The 22663-nt window shown below is 48.6% G+C and overlaps 1 protein-coding gene across 3 annotated transcripts in view; it reads left to right on the forward strand.

Annotated features, from left to right (window-relative positions):
• Positions 1–22663, forward strand: part of LOC147096959 (uncharacterized) — a 56058-nt gene that overhangs the window by 25152 nt on the left and 8243 nt on the right. For all 3 annotated transcript variants that reach the window (XM_085972650.1, XM_085972651.1, XM_085972652.1), the window contains exons 5-6: positions 697–790; positions 22016–22188. In XM_085972650.1, coding sequence (XP_085828776.1) covers positions 697–790; positions 22016–22188 — 267 coding nt within the window. The remainder of the gene's footprint in view (positions 1–696; positions 791–22015; positions 22189–22663) is intronic.

Below are 22663 nucleotides of genomic sequence, written 5' to 3' on the forward strand. Positions count from 1 at the left end.
TAGCGCCTTTCACGACCACCAGACGTCTCAAAGCGCTTTACAGCCAATGAAGTACTTTTTGAAGTGGAGTCACTGTTGTAATGTGGGAAACACTGCAGCCAATTTGCGCACAGCAAGCTCCCATAAACAGCAATGTGATGATGACCAGATAATCTGTTTTAGTGATGTTGATTGAGGGATACATATTGTCCCCGGATACCAGGGAGAACTCCCCAGCTCTTCTTCGAAATAGTGCCATGGGATCTTTTACATCCACCTGAGAGAGCAGACGGGGCCTTGGTTTAACGTCTCATCTGAAAGACGGCACCTCTGATAGTGCAGCACTCCCTCAGCACTGCACTGGGAGTGTCAGCCTAGATTGTGTGCTCAAGTCCCTGGAGTGGGACTTGAACCCACAACCTTCTGACCGGCTAACACCTGCTATGCTGCATTAGCCAAACTCAGCCGGGGCAGTAGTGGGAGTGTTCCAATTAACCTTGGCAATCCCAGAGTCCGAGAGGGTGGTGAAATTAGCCAAGGTTCCTGCTCATGATCATGAGCAACGACCCCTGTTGGAAGGTGCGTGTGTGGGTAAGGCCAGGGTCGTGCTTGTCTCCGTTGCTCAGTGATTCTCAGTGGGTCTCGGACTAGAATCGTGACACCAACCCCGTGTATTATTATTGGAAATATTCAATGCTTAAACTTTATATTTCTCAGGAAGCTACAGGAAGGACACAGTGTGCCTGCCTTCACCACCGGGGAGTAATGTACCTGAGGAAATGCCTACAAAACCACCTAAAGCAGGGACAAAGTGAGTAGGCTGTTACAGATCACTTTCAATCCAACACATTTGCAGTGACTACCTACCTATATACTGGCAGCACCACTCCTCCCTCCCCACCAGATCTCTCCCTTTCTCTCTTGAAGGTACTATATCCTGTTGGAGTGTAGTTCCATGGGTTTCAGCAGCCTTTCTTATCCCGTTTCAGTGCATGACCCTGAATAACAACAGTCAGCAAGGTCTTCTCCTGTAGTGGTTATCACATTCGATCCTGAACCTCGCCTTACCCAATGTAGGGTCTGATGAAAGGGTGGAACTGAAAGAAATCAGTATTTGTAGGGAAATGGTGTTAGGAAAATTGATGGGACTGAAGGCCGATAAATCCCCAGGGCCTGATAATCTACATCCTAGGGTATTAAGGAAGTGACCCTAGAAATAGTAGATGCATTGCTGGTCATCTTCCAGAACTCGATAGACTCTGGAACAGTACCCATGGATTGGAGGTAGAGAGAAAACGGGGAATTACAGACCGGTAAGCCTGACATCGGCAGTGGGGAAAATGCTGGAGTCCATTATAAAAGATGTAATAGCAGAGCACTTGGAAAACAGTGACAGGATCGGACAAAGTCAACATGGATTTACAAAAGGTAAATCATGCTTGACTAATCTACTGGAATTTTTTGAGGATGTAACTGGTAAAATAGATAAGGGAGAACCAGTGGATGTGGTGTATTTGGACTTTCAGAAGGCTTTCGATAAGGTCCCGCATAAGAGATTAGCGTGCAAAATTAAGGCACATGGGATTGGGGGCAAGGTATTGACTTGGATAGAGAACTGGTTGGCGGACAGAAAGCAAAGAGTTGGAATAAACGGGTCGTTTTCCGAGTGGCAGGCAGTGACTAGTGGGGTACTGCAAGGATCGGTCCTAGGACCCCAGCTGTTCACAATATATATTAATGATCTGGACGAGGGAATTGGATGTAATATCTCTAAATTTGCAGACGACACAAAGCTGGGTGGGAGGGTATGCTGTGAGGAGGAGGTCATGAAACTCCAGTACGATTTGGACAGGTTAGGTGATTGGGCAGAAACATGGCAAATGCACTATAATGTGGATAAATGTGAGGTTATCCACTTTGGTGGCAAAAACAGGAAGGCAGATTATTATTTGAATGGCAATAGATTGGGAGAAGGGGAAGTGCAAAGAGACCTGGGTGTTCTTGTGCACCAGTCGCTGAAGGTAAGCATGCAGGTGCAGCAGGCGGTTAAGAAGGTAAATGGTATGTTGGCCTTCGTAGAAAGAGGATTCGAGTACGGGAACAAGGAAGTCTTGCTGCAGTTGTACAGGGCCTTGGTGAGACCGCACCTTGAGTATTGTGTGCAGTTTTGGTCGCCGTATCTGAGGAAGGATGTTCTTGCCATGGAAGGAGTGCAGCGAAGATTCACCAGGCTGATACCTGGGATGGCAGGAATGACGTATGAGGAGAGATTGTGTCGATTGGGCTTATACTCACTGGAGTTTAGAAGATTGAGAGGGGATCTCATCGAAACCTATAAAATTCTGTCCGGCCTGGACAGACTAGATGCTGGAAGGATGTTCCCGATGGTCAGGGAGTCCAGAACCAGGGGTCACAGTCTAAGGATAAGGGGTAGGCCATTTAGGACTGAAATGAGGCGGAATTTCTTCACCCAGAGAGTGGTGAAACTGTGGAATTCTCTGCCACAGAGGGCGGTGGAGGCCGGTTCATTAAATATATTCAAGAAAGAGTTAGATATATTTCTTAAGGCTAAAGGGATCAAGGGATATGGGGAGAAGGCAGGGACAGGGTACTGAATTTGGATGATCAGCCATGATCTCATTGAATGGCGGAGCAGGCTCGAAGGGCCGAATGGCCTACTCCTGCTCCTATCTCCTATGTTTCTATGTCCACACACACTTTCCAGCAGGATAGTGATCAGAAGCAAGAACCCCAACTCATCTCCCCTCCTAGGAGCTATACCACCGCCCAAGTGAAAGAATGACTTGCATTTCTGGAGCGTCTTTCACAATATCCCAAAGCGCTTCACAGCCAATGAAGTACTTTTTCAAATGGAGTCACTGCTGTAATGTAGGAAACGCAGCAGCCAATTTGCGCACAGCAAGCTCCCACAAACAGCAATGTGATAATGACCGGATAATCTGTTAAAGTGATGTTGATTGAGGGATAAATATTGGCCAGGACACCGGGGAGAACTCCCCTGCTCTTCCTCAAAATAGTGCCCTGGGATCTTTTACATCCACCTGAGAGAGCAGACGGGGCCTCGGTTTAATGTCTCATCTGAAAGACGGCACCTCTGACAGTGCAGCACTCCCTAAGTACTGCACTGGCTTGTCGGCCTGGATTATGGGCTCAAGTGTCAGATTTTCAGTGTGCCATGAGGCGGGCTTTCAGGCGTGCTCGGGCAAAAATCCTGAATTCGGGGGTCCCGACACCATCCCGCCCAAAACCCGCCTCCACGTAAGTTTCAAGGGAGGCGGGTACCCGCCCCGCACTGGGACCCGCCTCCCCGAGGCGGGAAGGGATTAGTGCCAATTAACTGCCTGTTAACAGGTAGTTAACAGGCAGCTTTTAGCCTAATCCCTATTTTGAGGGGTGTCGTGTGGGATTCCCGACGGCGCCAAACCACGCCAGGTTAGAGCAGGTGGGCCGTCGGGTTGAAGGACTTGGAGGGGTCGAGATGTCGGTGTTCAGGTGAGTGATGGGTGCATGAGTGCAAAGGTAAGTGTGTTTGGTGTGTCTAAAGTGTGTAAAGAAGTTTAAATTACCTGTACTTACCTTAACAGCCTTTCTTCCTCTAGGTTTCGGGAGTCCATCACTCAGCCGGCACTGAAAGCTGAATGGCTGCGATCTGTCAAAAGTGACAGCCTGCAGCTTTCATTGCCGGTGACAGTTCTAACTGAGTCTGCGTAGAAGGACTCAGGTTAGAAGTCAGACTGTCAGTGTTTGACAGCTTCAAACAGCTGTGAAACACTGATATTTCATCTGTCAAAAACTCTTGACAGATGAAATTTCAGTCTGTGATGTCACCTGTTGCTGGGTGGCCCTTAATTGGCCTGCTGAGCCCGCTGGGCGGGCTCAACAAGGTCAATCAAGGGAAAATCGCGTCGATTGGCTGTACGTTGATGGAGGCGGGACTAAAACCCGAAAGTTGTAGTCCCACCTCCTTCCCGACAGCTTTATGAAAATCCAGCCCCAAGTCTCTGGAGTGTGACTTGAGTGTGATGAAGCAGAAACCCTCATCACATTTAAAACGTACTTGGAGTGCCGTAACCTGCAGGGCTACAAACAAGAGCTAGAAAGTGGGATTAGACTGGAGAGCTCTTTTTCGGCTGGCACAGACACGATGGGCCGAATGGCCTCCTTCTGTGCATTCATTTCTATGATTCTATGATAAAAGGATGTGATTGCTTTGGAGAGGGTGCAGAGGAGATTCACCAGGATGTTACCTGGACTGGAGCGCTTCAGCTATGAAGAGAGGCTGGACAGGCTGGGGTTGTTTTCCTTGGAGCAGAGAGGGCTGAGGGGGGACCTGATTGAGGTGTACAAAATTATGAGGGGCATAGATAGGGTAGATAGAAAGGAACTTTTCCCCTTAGTAGAGGGGTCAATAACCAGGGGGCATAGTTTCAAGGTAAGGGGCAGGAGGTTTAGAGGGAATTTGAGGAAAAACTTTTTCACCCAGAGGGTGGTTGGAATCTGGAACTCACTGCCTGAAAGGGTGGTAGAGGCAGGAACCCTCACAACATTCAAGAAGCATTTGGATGAGCACTTGAAATGCCATTGCATACAAGGCTACGACCAAGTGCTGGAAAATGGGATTAGATTAGACAGGGCTTGATGGCCGGCACGGACGCGATGGGCCGAAGGGCCTCTTTCTGTGCTGTATAACTCTATGACTCTATGAACCCACAACCTTTTGACTCACAGGGGAGAGAGAACTACCCACTGAGACATGACGAACACCTTGACACGGTGGAGAACAGCCTGTCACAATAAGACATGTTTGATTTGCAATTTGGAAAATCCATTGGGTTGGAGCAGCGAGACTGAAATGTCCAAGAGATTGGGACATTGCAAGTCTGGAACTCTCTCCCTCAAAAGGCTGTGGATGATGGGACTCAATTATAATTTCCAAGACTGAGATCAATAGATTTTTGTTAGCTAAGGATATCAAAGGATGTGGAGGTAAGGTGGGTAGATGGAATTAAGATACTGGTCAGCCAGGATCTAATTAAATGGTGTAACAGGCTTGAGGGGCAGAATGGCCTCCTCCTGTTACTATGCTCCTATAATTAGGCCTGCGACATACCATCGTACCATACACCACACCTGGTATTCTGGGCTGTGCTTCTGGGTGCGATGCTCTGTGCCAGCAGCTAATTCATATAAAACGACCCGTTACATGGGGCAGTTCACTCAGAGGTCACAGGGTACATGGTGTAGGAAATGGAAAAATGTCACACTAATGCTGTATGGGCAGTAGTCTGCGGTTGGGTTAAGGGAACATTGATGGGACAGTGTAGAGGGAGCTTTACTCTGCATCTAACACGTGCTGTACTTGCCCTGGGAGTGTTTGATGGGACAGTGCAGAGGGAGCTTTACTCTGTATCTAACCCGTACTGTACCTGCCTTGGGAGTGTTTGATGGGACAGTGTAGAGGGAGCTTTACTCTGTATCTAACCTGTGCTGTACCTGCCCTGGGAGTGTTTGATGGGACAGTGTAGAGGGAGCTTTACTCTGTATCTAACCTGTGCTGTACCTGCCTTGGGAGTGTTTGATGGGACAGTGCAGAGGGAACTTTACTCTGTATCTAACCTGTGCTGTACCTGCCCTGGGAGTGTTTGATGGGACAGTGTAGAGGGAGCTTCATTGTGTATCTAACCCGTGCTACACCTGCCCTGGGAGTGTTTGATGGGATAGTGTAGAGGGAGCTTTGCTCTGTATCTAACCCGTGCTGTACCTGCCCTGGGAGTGTTTGATGGGACAGTGTAGAGGGAGCTTCACTCTGTATCTAACCCATGCTGTACCTGCCCTGGGAGTGTTTGATGGGACAGTGTAGAGGGAGCTTTACTCTGTATCTAACCTGTGCTGTACCTGCCTTGGGAGTGTTTGATGGGACAGTGCAGAGGGAACTTTACTCTGTATCTAACCTGTGCTGTACCTGCCCTGGGAGTGTTTGATGGGACAGTGTAGAGGGAGCTTCATTGTGTATCTAACCCGTGCTACACCTGCCCTGGGAGTGTTTGATGGGATAGTGTAGAGGGAGCTTTGCTCTGTATCTAACCCGTGCTGTACCTGCCCTGGGAGTGTTTGATGGGACAGTGTAGAGGGAGCTTCACTCTGTATCTAACCCATGCTGTACCTGCCCTGGGAGTGTTTGATGGGGCAGTGTAGAGGGAGCTTTACTCTGTATCTAACCCATGCTGTACCTGCCCTGGGAGTGTTTGATGGGACAGTGTAGAGGGAGCTTTACTCTGTATCTAACCCGTGCTGCACCTGCCCTGTGAGTGTTTGATGGGACAGTGTAGAGGGAGCTTTACTCTGCATCTAACACGTGCTGTACCTGCCCTGTGAGTGTTTGATGGGACAGTGTGGAGTGAGCTTTACTCTGTATCTAACCCGTGCTGTACCTGCCTTGGGAGTGTTTGATGGGACAGTGTGGAGGGAGCTTTATTGTGTATCTAACCTGTGCTACACCTGCCCTGGGAGTGTTTGATGGGATAGTGTAGAGGGAGCTTTGCTCTGTATCTAACCCGTGCTGTACCTGCCCTGGGAGTGTTTGATGGGACAGTGTAGAGGGAGCTTTACTCTGTATCTAACCCATGCTGTACCTGCCCTGGGAGTGTTTGATGGGACAATGTAGAGGGAGCATTACTCTGTATCTAACCCGTGCTGTACCTGCCCTGGGAGTGTTTGATGGGACAGTGTAGAGGGCGCTTTACTCTGTATCTAACCCGTGCTGTACCTGCCCTGAGAGTGTTTGATGGGAGAGTGTAGCGGGAGCTTTACTCTGTATCTAACCCGTGCTGTACCTGCCATGGGAGTGTTTGATGGGACAGTGTAGAGGGTGCTTTACTCTGTATCTAACCCGTGCTGATCCTGCCCTGGGAGTGTTTGATGGGACAGTGTAGAGGGAGCTTTACTCTGGATCTAACCCGTGCTGTACCTGCCCTGGGAGTGTTTGATGGGACAGTGTAGAGGGTGCTTTACTCTGTATCTAACCCATGCTCTACCTGCCCTGGGAGTGTTTGATGGGACAGTGTAGAGGGAGCTTTATTGTGTATCTAACCTGTGCTGTACCTGCCCTGGGAGTGTTTGATGGGACAGTGCAGAGGGAGCTTTACTCTGTATCTAACCCATGCTGGACCTGCCCTGGGCGTGTTTAATGGGACAGTGTAGAGGGAGCTTTACTCTGTAACTAACCCGTGCTGTACCTGCCCTGGGAGTGTTTGATGGGACAGTGCAGAGGGAGCTTTACTCTGTATCTAACCCATGCTGGACCTGCCCTGGGAGTGTTTAATGGGACAGTGTAGAGGGAGCTTTACTCTGTAACTAACCCGTGCTGTACCTGCCCTGGGAGTGTTTGATGGGACAGTGTAGAGGGAGCTTTACTCTGCATCTAACCCGTGCTGTACCTGCCCTGGGAGTGTTTGATGGGACAGTGTAGAGGGAGCTTTACTCTGTAACTAACCCATGCTGTACCTGCCCTGGGAGTGTTTGATGGGACAGTGTTGAGGGAGCTTTACTCTGTATCTAACCCGTGCTGTACCTGCCCTGGGAGTGTTTGATGGGACAGTGTAGAGGGCGCTTTACTCTGTATCTAACCCGTGCTGTACCTGCCCTGAGAGTGTTTGATGGGAGAGTGTAGCGGGAGCTTTACTCTGTATCTAACCCGTGCTGTCCCTGCCCTGGGAGTGTTTGATGGAACAGTGCAGAGGGAGCTTTACTCTGTATCTAACCCGTGCTGTACCTGCCCTTGGAGTGTTTGATGGGACAGTGTAGAGGGAGCTTTACTCTATATCTAACCTGTGCTGCACCTGCCCTGGGAGTGTTTGATGGGACAGTGTAGAGGGAGCTTTACTCTGTATCTAACCTGTGCTGTACCTGCCCTGGGAGTGTTTGATGGGACAGTGTAGAGGGAGCTTTACTCTGTATCTAACCCGTGCTGTACCTGCCCTGGGAGTGTTTGATGGGGCAGTGTAGAGGGAGCTTTACTCTGTATCTAAGCCGTGCTGTACCTGCCCTGGGAGTGTTTGATGGGACAGTGTAGAGGGAGCTTTACTCTGTATCTAACCCGTGCTGCACCTGCCATGGGAGTGTTTGATGGGACAGTGTAGAGGGTGCTTTACTCTGTATCTAACCCGTGCTGATCCTGCCCTGGGAGTGTTTGATGGGACAGTGTAGAGGGAGCTTTACTCTGTATCTAACCTGTGCTGCACCTGCCCTGGGAGTGTTTGATGGGACAGTGTAGAGGGAGCTTTACTCTGTATCTAACCCGTGCTGTACCTGCCCTGGGAGTGTTTGATGGGACAGTGTCGAGGGAGCTTTATTGTGTATCTAACCTGTGCTACACCTGCCCTGGGAGTGTTTGATGGGATTGTGTAGAGGGAGCTTTACTCTATCTAACCCGTGCTGCACCTGCCCTGGGAGTGGTTGATGGGACAGTGCAGAGGGAGCTTTACTCTGTATCTAACCCATGCTGGACCTGCCCTGGGAGTGTTTAATGGGACAGTGTCGAGGGAGCTTTACTCTGTAACTAACCCGTGCTGTACCTGCCCTGGGAGTGTTTGATGGGACAGTGTAGAGGGAGCTTTACTCTGTATCTAACCCGTGCTGTACCTGCCCTGGGAGTGTTTGATGGGACAGTGTAGAGGGAGCTTTACTCTGTATCTAACACATGCTGTACCTGCCCTGGGAGTGTTTGATGGGACAGTGTAGAGGGAGCTTTACTCTGTATCTAACCCGTGCTGTACCTGCCCTGGGAGTGTTTGATGGGACAGTGTAGAGGGAGCTTTACTCTGTATCTAACACATGCTGTACCTGCCCTGGGAGTGTTTGATGGGACAGTGTAGAGGGAGCTTTACTCTGTATCTAACCTGTGCTCTACCTGCCCTGGGAGTGTTTGATGGGACAGTGTAGAGGGTGCTTTACTCTGTATCTAACCCGTGCTGTACCTGCCTTGGGAGTGTTTGATGGGACAGTGTAGAGGGTGCTTTACTCTGTATCTAACCCATGCTCTACCTGCCCTGGGAGTGTTTGATGGGACAGTGTAGAGGGAGCTTTACTCTGTATCTAACCCGTGCTGTACCTGCCCCTGGAGTGTTTGATGGGACAGTGTAGAGGGAGCTTTATTGTGTATCTAACCTGTGCTACACCTGCCCTGGGAGTGTTTGATGGGATTGTGTAGAGGGAGCTTCGCTCTGTATCTAACCCGTGCTGTACCTGCCATGGGAGTGTTTGATGGGACAGTGTAGAGGGTGCTTTACTCTGTATCTAACCCGTGCTGTACCTGCCCTGGGAGTGTTTGATGGGACAGTGTAGAGGGAGCTTTACTCTATATCTAACCTGTGCTGCACCTGCCCTGGGAATGTTTGATGGGACAGTGTAGAGGGAGCTTTACTCTGTATCTAACCTGTGCTGTACCTGCCTTGGGAGTGTTTGATGGGACAGTGTAGAGGGAGCTTTACTCTGTATCTAACCTGTGCTGTACCTGCCTTGGGAGTGTTTGATGGGACAGTGTGGAGGGAGCTTTACTCTGTATCTAACCTGTGCTGTACCTGCCCTGGGAGTGTTTGATGGGACAGTGTAGAGGGAGCTTTACTCTGTATCTAACCCGTGCTGTACCTGCCCTGGGAGTGTTTGATGGGGCAGTGTAGAGGGAGCTTTACTCTGTATCTAAGCCGTGCTGTACCTGCCCTGGGAGTGTTTGATGGGACAGTGTAGAGGGAGCTTTACTCTGTATCTTACCCGTGCTGTCCCTGCCATGGGAGTGTTTGATGGGACAGTGTAGAGGGTGATGTAAGAAAAAGGAGACTTACCATCAAGTAACTTTAAAGTAAGCTTTAAGTAACTTATAAACACACTATATACACAAGAGAGGTCTTTACCATGCCTCTGGTAGAAGCCTCTTACAATACTGAACAGACCAGTATTTATACCAGTCCAACAGGAAGTGACATGACAGGAAGTGAGGTATGTACACAGTTCATCGTTCATAGTTCACAGGAAGTGATGACATAACTTCCCGGATGTTATCATTTTTATCACATTCTTCCCTCCTGCAGGATTAGGAGGCTGTGGTCTACCTTTTGGTCCGCAGCCGCCGAACAAGGAAGAGTCGCACCCGTTTGGATTCCCGTCGTAGAGGGTCGCTGGTCCGCTTACATGCGGTTGGCCATTGGTCAGAGTCTGTGTGGCCTGGATTGCCCTGTGAAGGGTCGGGGAGATCATGGCTTCGAGTACGAGCCCCAATAGGTTCAAAGTCGGACTGCCTCTGTTCAGAGGGAGGTGCAGAGCTGGTCTGTGGCGGATCAGTACTTTCATGCGCGGTACTGGGAGGGTCGCAACCTTGAGCACGGGGTTCTACCGGCACCAAGCTAGTTGGTGTCCGATCAGGATCCTGGAGAGGGGTACCCGATAGGTCCCAAGAGTTTCCTGGTGAAATGCCATCACCCGATGTCCCACTTGGTCCTGGTGGGCAGGGAGCCAGATCCCGTAATGATACGGTAGATTCTCGGCCGTCGGAATATCGTATGTTTGCATAGGTGGGGTTGGCATCGGTTAGTTCGACCTCGTCTACAAGAGGGTCATTTTTAGACGTCCGAACGTATCTTCGGAGTAATACAGGTCCAGGAGTAGTTAGCCATGACGGGAGTGATGTCCCATGAGATGAGCGACGCTGGAATCCAAAGAACCGCTCATGAGGTGTAGTATTTGTGGCTGTAGAAAGCAGGGACCGTATAGAGTGCAATGCATCCGGAAGCACTGTTTCCCATTGCTGGTCTGGTAGGCCCCGAGATCTTAAAGCGAGACGTACGGAATTCCAGATGATACCGTTATACCTCTCTACCTGCCCATTTCCGATGGGATGGTATGGTGTTGTTTTGCTTGTAGCAATTCCCCGTTCTGAGAGGTAGTCCTTGAGTTCCCTTGACATAAAGGATGGACCCCGATCTGAGTGAATATAAGCCGGCATGCCACAGAGAGAAAATACCTGCTCAAGGCAGCAGATTACTGTGGACGCCAGCATATTGGAGCAGGGGAAGGCAAACGGAAAACGTGAATATTCGTCGATCATGGTGAGCAAATATGTGTTCCGAGTTGAAGAGGGCACTGGGCCCTTAAAATCGATGCTAAGTCGTTGCATCGGTTGGGTTGCATGTATGAGTATACCATCTGAGGGGCGGAAGAACTGAGGTTTTAATTCCGCACAAAGCCGGCATTCTGAGCATATTTTCTTTACATCTCCAGTGGAAAAAGGGAGATTCCGTGATCGTACGAAATGTAGCATGCGCGTAACGCCAGGATGACACAAACCATTGTGGACATCCATGAGAGTGGAGGATGACATAGTGGAGCAGAATGCCCGTGTGAGGGTGTCCGGGGCCACATTCTCCTTGCCAGGCCGATAGAGAATGGTATAACCAAAAGAGGCCAGTTCCATCCTCCAAAGTTGTATTTTATTATTCTTAATTTTGGTTCGTTTTCGATTATCGAGCATGAAGGCGACTGATCGTTGGTCCGTGATCAATGTAAAGTGCTGGCGAGCTAGAAAATGGTTCCACTTCCGTACTGCCTCTATGATGGCTGTGGCTTCTTTCTCAACCGGAGGATAATGTAGCTCGGCACCTTGTAAGGTCCTGGACATAAATGCTACAGGACGACCTTCCTGATTCAGAGTAGCCGAGATCGCCACCTCCGAGGCATCACATTCAACCACGAAAGGGAGATTCTCATCAATGGAGTGAAGAGCCGCTTTCTCCAACTGTTTTTTGAGAAGGTTAAAGGCTGCAACAGCCGCTGTTCCCAGTGGAAATGATCTAGCATGCAGCAAGGGTTGGATTTCGTCCGAAAAATGAGGAATCCATTTAGCGTAGTATGCAAACAGACCGAGAGCCCGACGTAAAGAAGCCGGATTCTTAGGTGACGGGAGCTCTTGGAGCGGGCGAAGTCTTTCTGGGTCTGGCTTAATGATACCATTGCCTACGCAGTAGCCAAGGATGTTGATGGTCGGTTGCGACTCAACAGATTTGGATTCATTCAGGGTCAAACTACGGCGATGGAGGGCATCCCGAAATTTTTGGAGGTTGGAGTCGTGTTCCTGTTGATCGTGACCTGCAATGGTAATGTTATCAAGATAGGGAAAAGTGTCCCTTAGGTTTTCCTGCTTAACCAGGCCATCCATTGCCCGTTGAAAGACAGCCACTCCATTAGTAACCCCGAATGGGAGGCGACGAAATTGGTACAGCCGTCCATTAGCCTCAAAGGCTGTGTACTGCTTATCTGAGACCTTCAAGGGTAACTGATGATAGGCACTTTTTAAATCGTAAGTTGAGAACACTTTGTATTCGGCCAGTTTATTAACCATATCATCAATGCGTGGCAATGGGTAGGCGTCCAAGTCGGTATATTGATTGATGGTTTGCGAATAATCGATGCATAGTCGCTGTTTGTGAGGTTTTAGAGGGTTCTTGACAATGACGACTTGAGCCCGCCAGGGCGACGAACATGGTTCAATGATATCCTCTGCTAGAAGTCGAGAGATTTCAGCCGCAATAAAAGATTGGTCTTCCTGATTAAAGCGCCGCGATTTCGTTATTATCGGTTGGCATTGAGGCGGAATACTGGCAAATAATGAGGGTTCATCAAGTGAAGCTGCTGATAATGCACAAAATGGTAATTTAGATGGTATATTAGAAATAGTAAGTCCGGGTTTGGATCCACCAAACTCAATGGTGAGTTTCTTATGCTGTTTTTGGAAGTCCAGCCCTAAGAGGAGATCACTACATAAGTCTTTGAGCACCGAAAGTCGGGTGGAGGGATACATACGACCATGAAGTGTCATATCAACAACACAAAAGCCGGAGATTCTGGTATTAAGTGATGACTGGGCCATCGCAATTGCCTGGTCCGATGGGAAGACATGTAGTTTCAATTTCGCAACAATCTGTTCCTTAATGAAACTGTCAGTACTTCCTGAGTCAATTAAGGCATCTAAGGTATGCCCTTTAATTGAAATTTTTGTGGCTGCCTGAGACAGGTTCTGTGGGCAAGCAGCTGTAATTGGTGTCGTTGCACAGAGAGTGGCTAAAACTCTCGGTGTGCTTCTTCGGGAGAGAGCTCGAGAGGAAGCTTGATAGGTCCTAGCTGGAGCATCTTGATAGGCCCTAATTGGGGCAGTTCGGTAGGCCTTAGCTGGATTGGCCCTCGTAGAGGCCCTTGATAGGCAAACTTTAGCAAAGTGTCCTTTTTTCCCGCAATAACTGCAGATTGCATTGCGAGCAGGGCAGGTTTTCCTAGGGTGAAAAGCATCTCCACAAAAGAAGCATTCCTTCCTAGATTGCCAAGAGGCTGCTAAAGTGGGGTCGTCCTCCTCTTCTTCATCAGAATTATCAGAATTAGATTCCCCCATGATAGGGTTCACCTGAGACCGCTTGAATTGTCTGGTTGCAGCTACAGCAGCAGATCGAGATCTGGGCAGCTGATAGAGGTCTGCATTTCTCTTTGCCAAATCCAGTGAACAAGCTAGGTCAAAAGCTTTTTGTAGCTCAAGTGTTTTACTTTCTAGTAGACGCTGGCGTATAAATGGAGAGGCAATCCCGCAGATGAAAGCATCACGAATCATTTCTTGGCGGTACAGCTCAGCTGAGGCTGCCTGAAAGTTACAATCTACGCTGAGCCTGCGAAGTTCTTGCAGGAATTCGTCAATTGATTCCCCTGGCCCTTGTCGGGCTGTGGCCAGTAGATGTCTAGCATAGACCTCATTTGGGGTCTTCGCATACAGTTTCTTAAGTGCCCGAATCACCTCTTCGTAACTATCCCAGTCATCAACATATTCGAACACTTTTGGGGTCACATAATTGACAAGTATCTTCAATTTAGCAGGAGCATCCGCTTTACATTCATCCAGAAAATTCTCAAAAGTACGATACCAATGCTTCCATACCCTGCCAGCTGCTGGTGTATTCGGGTCCAAGTCCAGACGAATAGGTCTAAGGATTTTCTCCATGATGGGTGGTTCCCTGGATCCTTAACTTCCGAGTTTGTCTGAAGGTCTAGTATTTGTCAGTGTAAATACTAAGTTACTTAAATTGATGTAAGAAAAAGGAGACTTACCATCAAGTAACTTTAAAGTAAGCTTTAAGTAACTTATAAACACACTATATACACAAGAGAGGTCTTTACCATGCCTCTGGTAGAAGCCTCTTACAATACTGAACAGACCAGTATTTATACCAGTCCAACAGGAAGTGACATATGACAGGAAGTGAGGTATGTACACAGTTCATAGTTCACAGGAAGTGATGACATAACTTCCCGGATGTTATCATTTTTATCACAGAGGGTGCTTTACTCTGTATCTAACCCGTGCTGATCCTGCCCTGGGAGTGTTTGATGGGACAGTGTAGAGGGAGCTTTACTCTGTATCTAACCCGTGCTGTACCTGCCTTGGGAGTGTTTGATGGGACAGTGTAGAGGGTGCTTTACTCTGTATCTAACCCATGCTCTACCTGCCCTGGGAGTGTTTGATGGGACAGTGTAGAGGGAGCTTTACTCTGTATCTAACCTGTGCTCTACCTGCCCTGGGAGTGTTTGATGGGACAGTGTAGAGGGAGCTTTACTCTGTATCTAACCCGTGCTGTACCTGCCCTGGGAATGTTTGATGGGACAGTGTAGAGGGAGCTTTACTCTGTATCTAACCCGTGCTGTACCTGCCCTGGGAGTGTTTGATGGGTCAGTGTAGAGGGAGCTGTTGAGTCTGTGTATCCCAGTTATGTTTAGGATCAATCACTGGACACAGACAACAAGAATAACTTTTAACAGGTCTTTACTCTTCGGAGGTCAGGGCTGAACTGCCCAGCAGATCCTTACACAACACTTATATACCGGTGTGGTCACCACCGGTATTACAGTATACAGCAGCCAAGAGAAAGTAGTACATCTCTTAAAATAGTTCTCTTAAGGTGGAACAGGTTACATACACCACAATCCTCCCTTTTTAGCTTAACAGTTATATCCCCATTTAACATACATAATATATATACAACTTCATGCAAAACAGTTCAAAGATTCAGTCTCTGAGGAGGCCTCCTGATTCGAGTTGGATAACGCCTTTCAGGGGTCTCTGATTCTCGTTGCTGGGGTGACTCATCTAGTTGGTCTCTTATGGATTGGACATCATCATCAGGTACATTCACTTCTGAGGTAGATGCTTCAGATTCACTAACTTCTTCCACGGTTGTCTCTGCCGTAACCATGGGTTCGACCCTTGTTTTCGATTCTACCAGTTGGTCAGCATGACGCCGTATTACATTTTCACCAACATCTACTGTGTACATCAGGGGTCCTTGTCTGGCCCGAATTGTTCCAGATTGCCATTTCTCGTTTTTATAATCCCGGGCTAACACTGGTTGTCCTATTTCGAAACTCCGAGTGGTCTTGTTATTTATATGCTGGAACTGTTTGTTTTCAACTTCCCTCCGCACATTTGGTTTTAACAAGTCCAACCTGGACCGCAACCTCCTGTTATAGAACATCATGGCAGGACTTTGGTTTGTCACTGCATGGGTGACGTTTCGATATGCCAGTAGGAATTTGTCCACCTTGTGTTGTAGTGGAATCTGATCTTCGCTCATGGCCTTTATCGCTTTTTTGAACATTTGTACAAATCTCTCAGCCAACCCGTTTGTAGCCGGATGATATGGGGCAGAGGTATAATGTTTCACCCCATTCTTCTTCATGAATCTCTGGAATTCTTCTGACACGAACTGCGGTCCGTTGTCTGAACATATTTGTTCTGGCAATCCATTTCTTGCAAATATCGTTCTTAACACCGCGATCGTCTTTTCCGAGGTAGTGGTAGTCATCTTAATCACTTCTGGCCATTTAGAATGTGCGTCCACCGCAATTAAAAACATGGAGTCCATGAAAGGACCAGCAAAGTCAATATGTACACGTTGCCATGGGGTTGAAGGCCATTCCCATGGATGCAGCGGTGCAATCGGAGGTGCATTTTGCACTTTTTGGCACCCTGAGCAGCTTTTCGTCAGCTCCTCTATCTGTTGGTCGATACCCGGCCACCACACATAAGCCCTAGCAAGGCTTTTCATCTTGACTCCCCCCAGATGACCTTCATGCAGTTCCTTTAGAACTCTCTCTCTTAACTTAGGAGGAATAATCACCCTTGTTCCATACATCAATGTTCCTTGACAGACGGACAGCTGTTCTCGTCTTGCTGAGAATGCCGGTAACAGTGGATCACCATGTGCTGGCCATCCCTTCACTGTCACTTCGTAGACTCTGGACAGTGTCGGGTCGTTCCTGGTTTCTCTTTCAATACTTGCATTGGTGACTGGTAAACATTCGATGATGGTCGAGTGAAATAACTCAACAGGGTCAACCGTCGGTGCCTCCTCCTCTGTAGGTAGTGGCAGGCGCGACAGCCCATCAGCATTACCATGCTGCTTTGTACCTTTGAATTCTATCTGATATTGATGTGCCCCTAGGAAAAGGGACCATCTCTGGAGTCTCTGTGCTGTCATCACCGAAACACCCTTCTTAGGGTTAAAAATGGATACCAACGGCTGGTGGTCTGTCAGAAGCGTAAACTTTTGGCCCTGCAGGTAATGATTAAACTTCTTTACTCCCCACACAAGGCTGAGAGCCTCCCTATCTATCTGAGCATAGTTGCGCTCAGCGGAGGTCAATGATCTGGATGCGAACGCAACTGGCCTCTCCTGGCCATTTGGCAACTTGTGTGAGAGTACTGCCCCAATACCATATGGAGAAGCATCACAAGCCAAACGAATAGGCAGCGTTGGGTTGAAGTGAGCCAACACTTCCTCTGAGGTGATCAATGCCTTGCTTTCGCGAAAGGCCCTCTTACAGTCCTCGCTCCATTTCCATGGTACTCCCTTCTGCAAAAGAGCGTTCAGCGGGTGCAGCACCGTGGATAAATTTGGCAGAAACTTATGGTAATAGTTAATCAACCCTAGAAACGACCTCAATTGGGATACATTATCCGGAGCGGGAGCCTTCACAACAGCTTCGATCTTATCAGGAGACTTATGAAGCCCCTCCTGGTCAATGACATGACCACAGTACGAGATCCGCTTCTGAAAGAATTCACATTTCTGGCGATTAACTCGAAGACCATATTCTTTCAATCTGGTGAGCACCAGTTCCAAGTTTGCAAGGTGTTCCTCGTCATCATCTCCTGTAATCAGAATATCGTCCAGGTAACATTGTGTACCTGGAATTCCCTGTAATACCTGCTCCATGGCCCTCTGCCAAATTGCTGGAGCCGATGCCACTCCAAAAACCAGTCTATTATACCGGTACAAGCCTCTATGCGTGTTGATCGTGAGATACTGGCGTGACTCTTCCTCAACTTCCATCTGTAAGTACGCCTGCGCCAGGTCTATCTTGGTGAAGTGTTTCCCGCCAGACAACGAAGCGAAGATATCCTCAATCCGCGGAAGTGGATACTGCACCGTGTGAAGCACCGGATTAACAGTGATCTTGAAATCTCCACAGATGCGAACCTTCCCCGGTTCCCCCGGCTTGTTGCTCGATGAACGCTTCATGACGGGGACAATGGGCGTGGCCCACTCACTCCAGTCTACCTTAGACAGTACTCCTGAACGTTCTAGCCCTTCCAGCTCAGCTTCCACAGCAGGTCGTATTGCATAAGGTACCGGTCTGGCTTTGAAAAATTTCGGGTTTGCATGTTCTTCAACCTTGATGTTTGCCGTAATTCCTCTCAGTGTTCCCAGTCCCTGTTGGAACACCTCTTTAGCATCGTCCAATATTCTGGAAAATCGTTTAGGTTTGACATCTTTTGTACCGGAATCTACCGTTAGTGCTTTTAAGGAATGCCAGTCCATATTTATTTTCCTAATCCACTCCCGTCCCAGTAGTGGTGGACCTCCCTCAGGTAGCACATATAAGTCCATTCCTCGGCTTTCTTTGCCCTTGTGGACCACCTTTACCTTTATCTTCCCGATGGGGTATACTCTTTGCCCCGTGTATGTTTTCAATACAATCTCCGTATCCCGTAGGGGAATATGTGGGAATAACCTTTTGTAATCTTTCTTATTCATGACCGTCAATGCCGATCCAGTGTTCAATGCCGATCCAGTGTCCAATTCCATCTTCACTTGGACTCCTGCTATCTGAAGTGTGACCCAAATTGTTTGGAGGTCTGCTTCCTTACCAACATTGTGTACTCTTAGACTACCCAGTTCATTACTGCTGGAGTCTGAATCTGACTTCTGTTTGTTCGAACTGTTCTCTGTCACCTTGTGTACCTTTCTGTACTTTTCCTGCGGTGACTTTTTGTTGCTGGTCTTCTTTCCTGACCGGCATACTTTAGCTATGTGACCAAGCCTGCCACATTTTCTGCAATCCTGATTTTTGAACCAGCACTGGTTCTGATCGTGCGTTGTCTTTCCACAACGATAACATTTTACTGTACTCAAGACCATTTGATTGGTGCAGAGTTCCGGTGACCGTAGCTGCATTTCCGCAGTGCCTCTCGCTGCGGCTTCTTGCGATGCTGCAATAGTGACCGCTTTATCAAGCGTAAGATCATTCTCCTCAAGCAGTCGCTTTTGTGTTCCTTCTTTTAACAATCCACACACAAATTTATCTCTCAGCGCATCTGCTAGTCCTGTTCCAAACTGACAGTACTTCGATAGCTTACGTAGTTCAATTAAAAATTCAGCGTTGCTTTCGTCTTTCAACTGCGTTCTCCTGTCAAATTTAAATCGTTCCGCTATCATCAGCGGCGTGGGGTTTAAATGATTTTTCAGGACAGTAACAATATTCGCGAAAGTCTGATCCGTCGGTTTATTTGGTGATAGAAGGTGCTTCAATAGCCCGTATGTCTTCGCACCCATTGAGCTTAATAAGGTTAGTGCTTTCTCATCATCTGGTACCTTATTTGCTTTACAATAAACTTCCATGCGTTCTACATACGTGGTCCAATCTTCGATATCACTATCAAAGGTATTAATGCTCCCATGTTTAGGCATCCTTGCAAGTTTTTAAATTTTTCTTTTTCTCAAAATGGCGGCTTCCCGCGCTTGTCTTCTTCCCCCGCCTACTAAAATGGCGGCTTCCCGCGCTCGTCTTCTTCCCCCGCCGACTACAATGGCGGATTCCCGCGTTTGCCTTCTTCCCCCGCTGGCTGCAATGGCGATTGCCTTGCTGCTGCCGTTCTCGCCTTCCCAGCGGTTCTCACTCCCTGACGCTGCTTTGCCTCGCAGCCCTGCTTGCAGCCCGGTCCTGTACACCGGCTGCGTTTGAGTTCTCCGCGGCTCTCGAGCCTTAAGTTGCCCCAGTCGCTGCGCCTCTCGGCCTCGATTGCAGCCTGGCCCTTTCTACCGGCCGTGGTCGAGCTCTCCGCCCTTATTCCTCCGTTTTCCCTCCCCTACTCCACAGTCAACGCGGCCGACTTTCTGCTCGTGTCGCTGATCGGCTTACCCACCACCGTGGTAGAAGGGATGATCACTGCCTGTCGCTGATGGAGGGCTTCGTGGTCAGAATTATTTTTATTTTTAACCTGGGTTCTCGATGCCTCCCGTGCGATGGTGCTCAGCAGGATGATGAGGGCGGATGCCTCTTCTCGACGCCCGTTTTGAGGACGAAGCTGCCTTGGATGTAAAATTGGCGCAGGGTAAGATCGGACTCGTCGCCACTGTTGAGCCTGTGTGTCCCAGTTATGTTTAGGATCAATCACTGGACACAGACAACAAGAATAACTTTTAACAGGTCTTTACTATTCGGAGGTCAGGGCTGAACTGCCCAGCAAATCCTTACAAAACACTTATATACCGGTGTGGTCACCACCGGTATTACAGTATACAGCAGCCAAGAGAAAGTAGTACATCTCTTAAAGTAGTTCTCTTAAGGTGGAACAGGTTACATACACCACAGGAGCTTTACTCTATATCTAACCCGTGCTGTACCTGCCCTGGGAGTGTTTGATGGGTCAGTGTAGAGGGAGCTTTACTCTGTATCTAACCCGTGCTGTACCTGCCCTGGGAGTGTGTGATGGGACAGTGTAGAGGGAGCTTTACTCTGTATCTAACCCGTGCTGTACCTGCCCTGGGAGTGTTTGATGGGACAGTGTAGAGGGAGCTTTACTCTGTATCTAACCCGTGCTGTACCTGCCCTGGGAGTGTTTGATGGAACAGTGTAGAGGGAGCTTTACTCTGTATCTAACCCGTGCTGTACCTGCCCTGGGAGTGTTTGATGGGACAGTGTAGAGGGCGCTTTACTCTGTATCTAACCCGTGCTGTACCTGCCCTGAGAGTGTTTGATGGGAGAGTGTAGCGGGAGCTTTACTCTGTATCTAACCCGTGCTGTACCTGCCCTGGGAGTGTTTGATGGAACAGTGTAGAGGGAGCTTTACTCTGTATCTAACCCGTGCTGTACCTGCCCTTGGAGTGTTTGATGGGACAGTGTAGAGGGAGCTTTACTCTATATCTAACCTGTGCTGCACCTGCCCTGGGAGTGTTTGATGGGACAGTGTAGAGGGAGCTTTACTCTGTATCTAACCTGTGCTGTACCTGCCTTGGGAGTGTCTGATGGGACAGTGTAGAGGGAGCTTTACTCTGTATCTAACCTGTGCTGTACCTGCCCTGGGAGTGTTTGATGGGACAGTGTCGAGGGAGCTTTACTCTGTATCTAACCTGTGCTGTACCTGCCTTGGGAGTGTTTGATGGGACAGTGTAGAGGGAGTTTTACTCTGTATCTAACCCGTGCTGTACCTGCCCTGGGAGTGTTTGATGGGACAGTGTAGAGGGAGCTGCACTCTGTATCTAACCCGTGCTGTACCTGCCCTGGGAGTGTTTGATGGGGACAGTGTAGAGGGAGCTTTACTCTGTATCTAACCCGTGCTGTACCTGCCCTGGGAGTGTTTGATGGGACAGTGTAGAGGGAGCTTTACTCTGTATCTAACCCGTGCTGTACCTGCCCTGGGAGTGTGTGATGGGACAGTGTAGAGGGAGCTTTACTCTGTATCTAACCCCGTGCTGTACCTGCCCTGGGAGTGTTTGATGAGACAGTGTAAAGGGAGCTTTAATATGTATCTAACCCGTGCTGTACCTGCCCTGAGAGTGTTTGATGGGACAGTGTAGAGGGAGCTTTACTCTGTATCTAACCCGTGCTGTACCTGCCCTGGGAGTGTTTGATGGGACAGTGTGGAGGGAGCTTTACTCTGTATCTAACCCCGTGCTGTACCTGTCCTGGGAGTGTTTGATGGGACAGTGTAGAGGGAGCTTTACTCTGTATCTAACCCGTGGTGTACCTGCCCTGGGAGTGTTTGATGAGACAGTGTTGAGGGAGCTTTACTCTGTATCTAAGCCGTGCTGTACCAGCCCTGGGTGTGTTTGATGGGACAGTGTAGAGGGAGCTTTACTCTGTATCTAACCCGTGCTGTACCTGCCCTGGGAGTGTTTGATGGGGCAGTGTAGAGGGAGCTTTACTCTGTATCTAACCCATGCTGTACCTGCCCTGGGAGTGTTTGATGGGACAGTGTAGAGGGAGCTTTACTCTGTGTCTAACCCTGTTAACATCCTTCACTTTGATGAGCACTAAATTCACAAATTAACTGATGCCGTTGAAGAGACACTGGGTAATATTCATGATCAATCTGATAATGTGTCTGTGTGAAATTGCTTGGATGGTACAAAACCCTGTCCCATATCTAGAAGTCAGTGATATTACATGGATCTGCAGTTTTGTGGATTGCATCGAGCTTCTGTGTGTCAGGTGACCATCCCAACTTCTGATAAATTGGCTCAGTGGGGTCATTAAAATAACAAAGAAACAATTGATCGAAATGCATTGAACAGTTCATTACTAAGATTGCACAGTTCAATTTCAACCCACGTTATTCCTAGACAGCAACACTTGTAGCCGCTATTCCTTTGATGAATTTGTTCAAATATTAAATTTATATTTCTCAAATTACATCTTGCTTCCACAGTGGTGATGAGAATGGCCAGACTGGGCACACACCTGGGAGTTCCCCTGCAGACATGCCATGCTCTGCTAACACTACAGTTATCATTTTATCAATCTTCGTTCTTTTTCTAACCATCATCTTGGTCATCGTAATGTTCTCAAGGAGAGAATACATATTCAATTGGTTCCGCTCAGGTATCTATGAAACTCCAACAGATTGTGAAGCACATTTTGCGTACTCTGATTGCTTACATGTCGTGCTGCTATGGCGGGATTGTTGGGGTCAAAGTCACAGTTAAAGAGCTAGGGAGAGAGCTGGTCTCATTCTGAGAGAGAATTGCAGAAAGCAGGACTGTTGTGACTGGCAGTAAAGTGTAGAAACAGCAAAGATTCAGAGGGAGTGAGGGTGTGGCCTGGAACATGGGAGAAGATCGCTCAGGTAGGGCAGAGGGGCTGTGGAGGCTTTTGAAAACCAGGACAAGGTTCAAGAAGTCGATTCGCTCTGCAAAAGGGAGCCCATGGAGCAGGGTGTGGAGGGGGCATGTTGGGTGTGTAGTAGAGATTCTGGATCAGTTTGGGGAGGAGTTGGAGGGCTGTAGGAGTGGTGCGAGGGGAAGTTTTGGGGGGAGCGTTGAGAGGGGGAGTGGGAGGCGGAAGCGGTGGGAGGGGG

This window comes from Somniosus microcephalus, chromosome 33 (assembly GCF_052327205.1).
Source record: "Somniosus microcephalus isolate GS21.2 chromosome 33, FLI_Smic_1.0, whole genome shotgun sequence".
Lineage (NCBI taxonomy): Eukaryota > Metazoa > Chordata > Chondrichthyes > Squaliformes > Somniosidae > Somniosus > Somniosus microcephalus.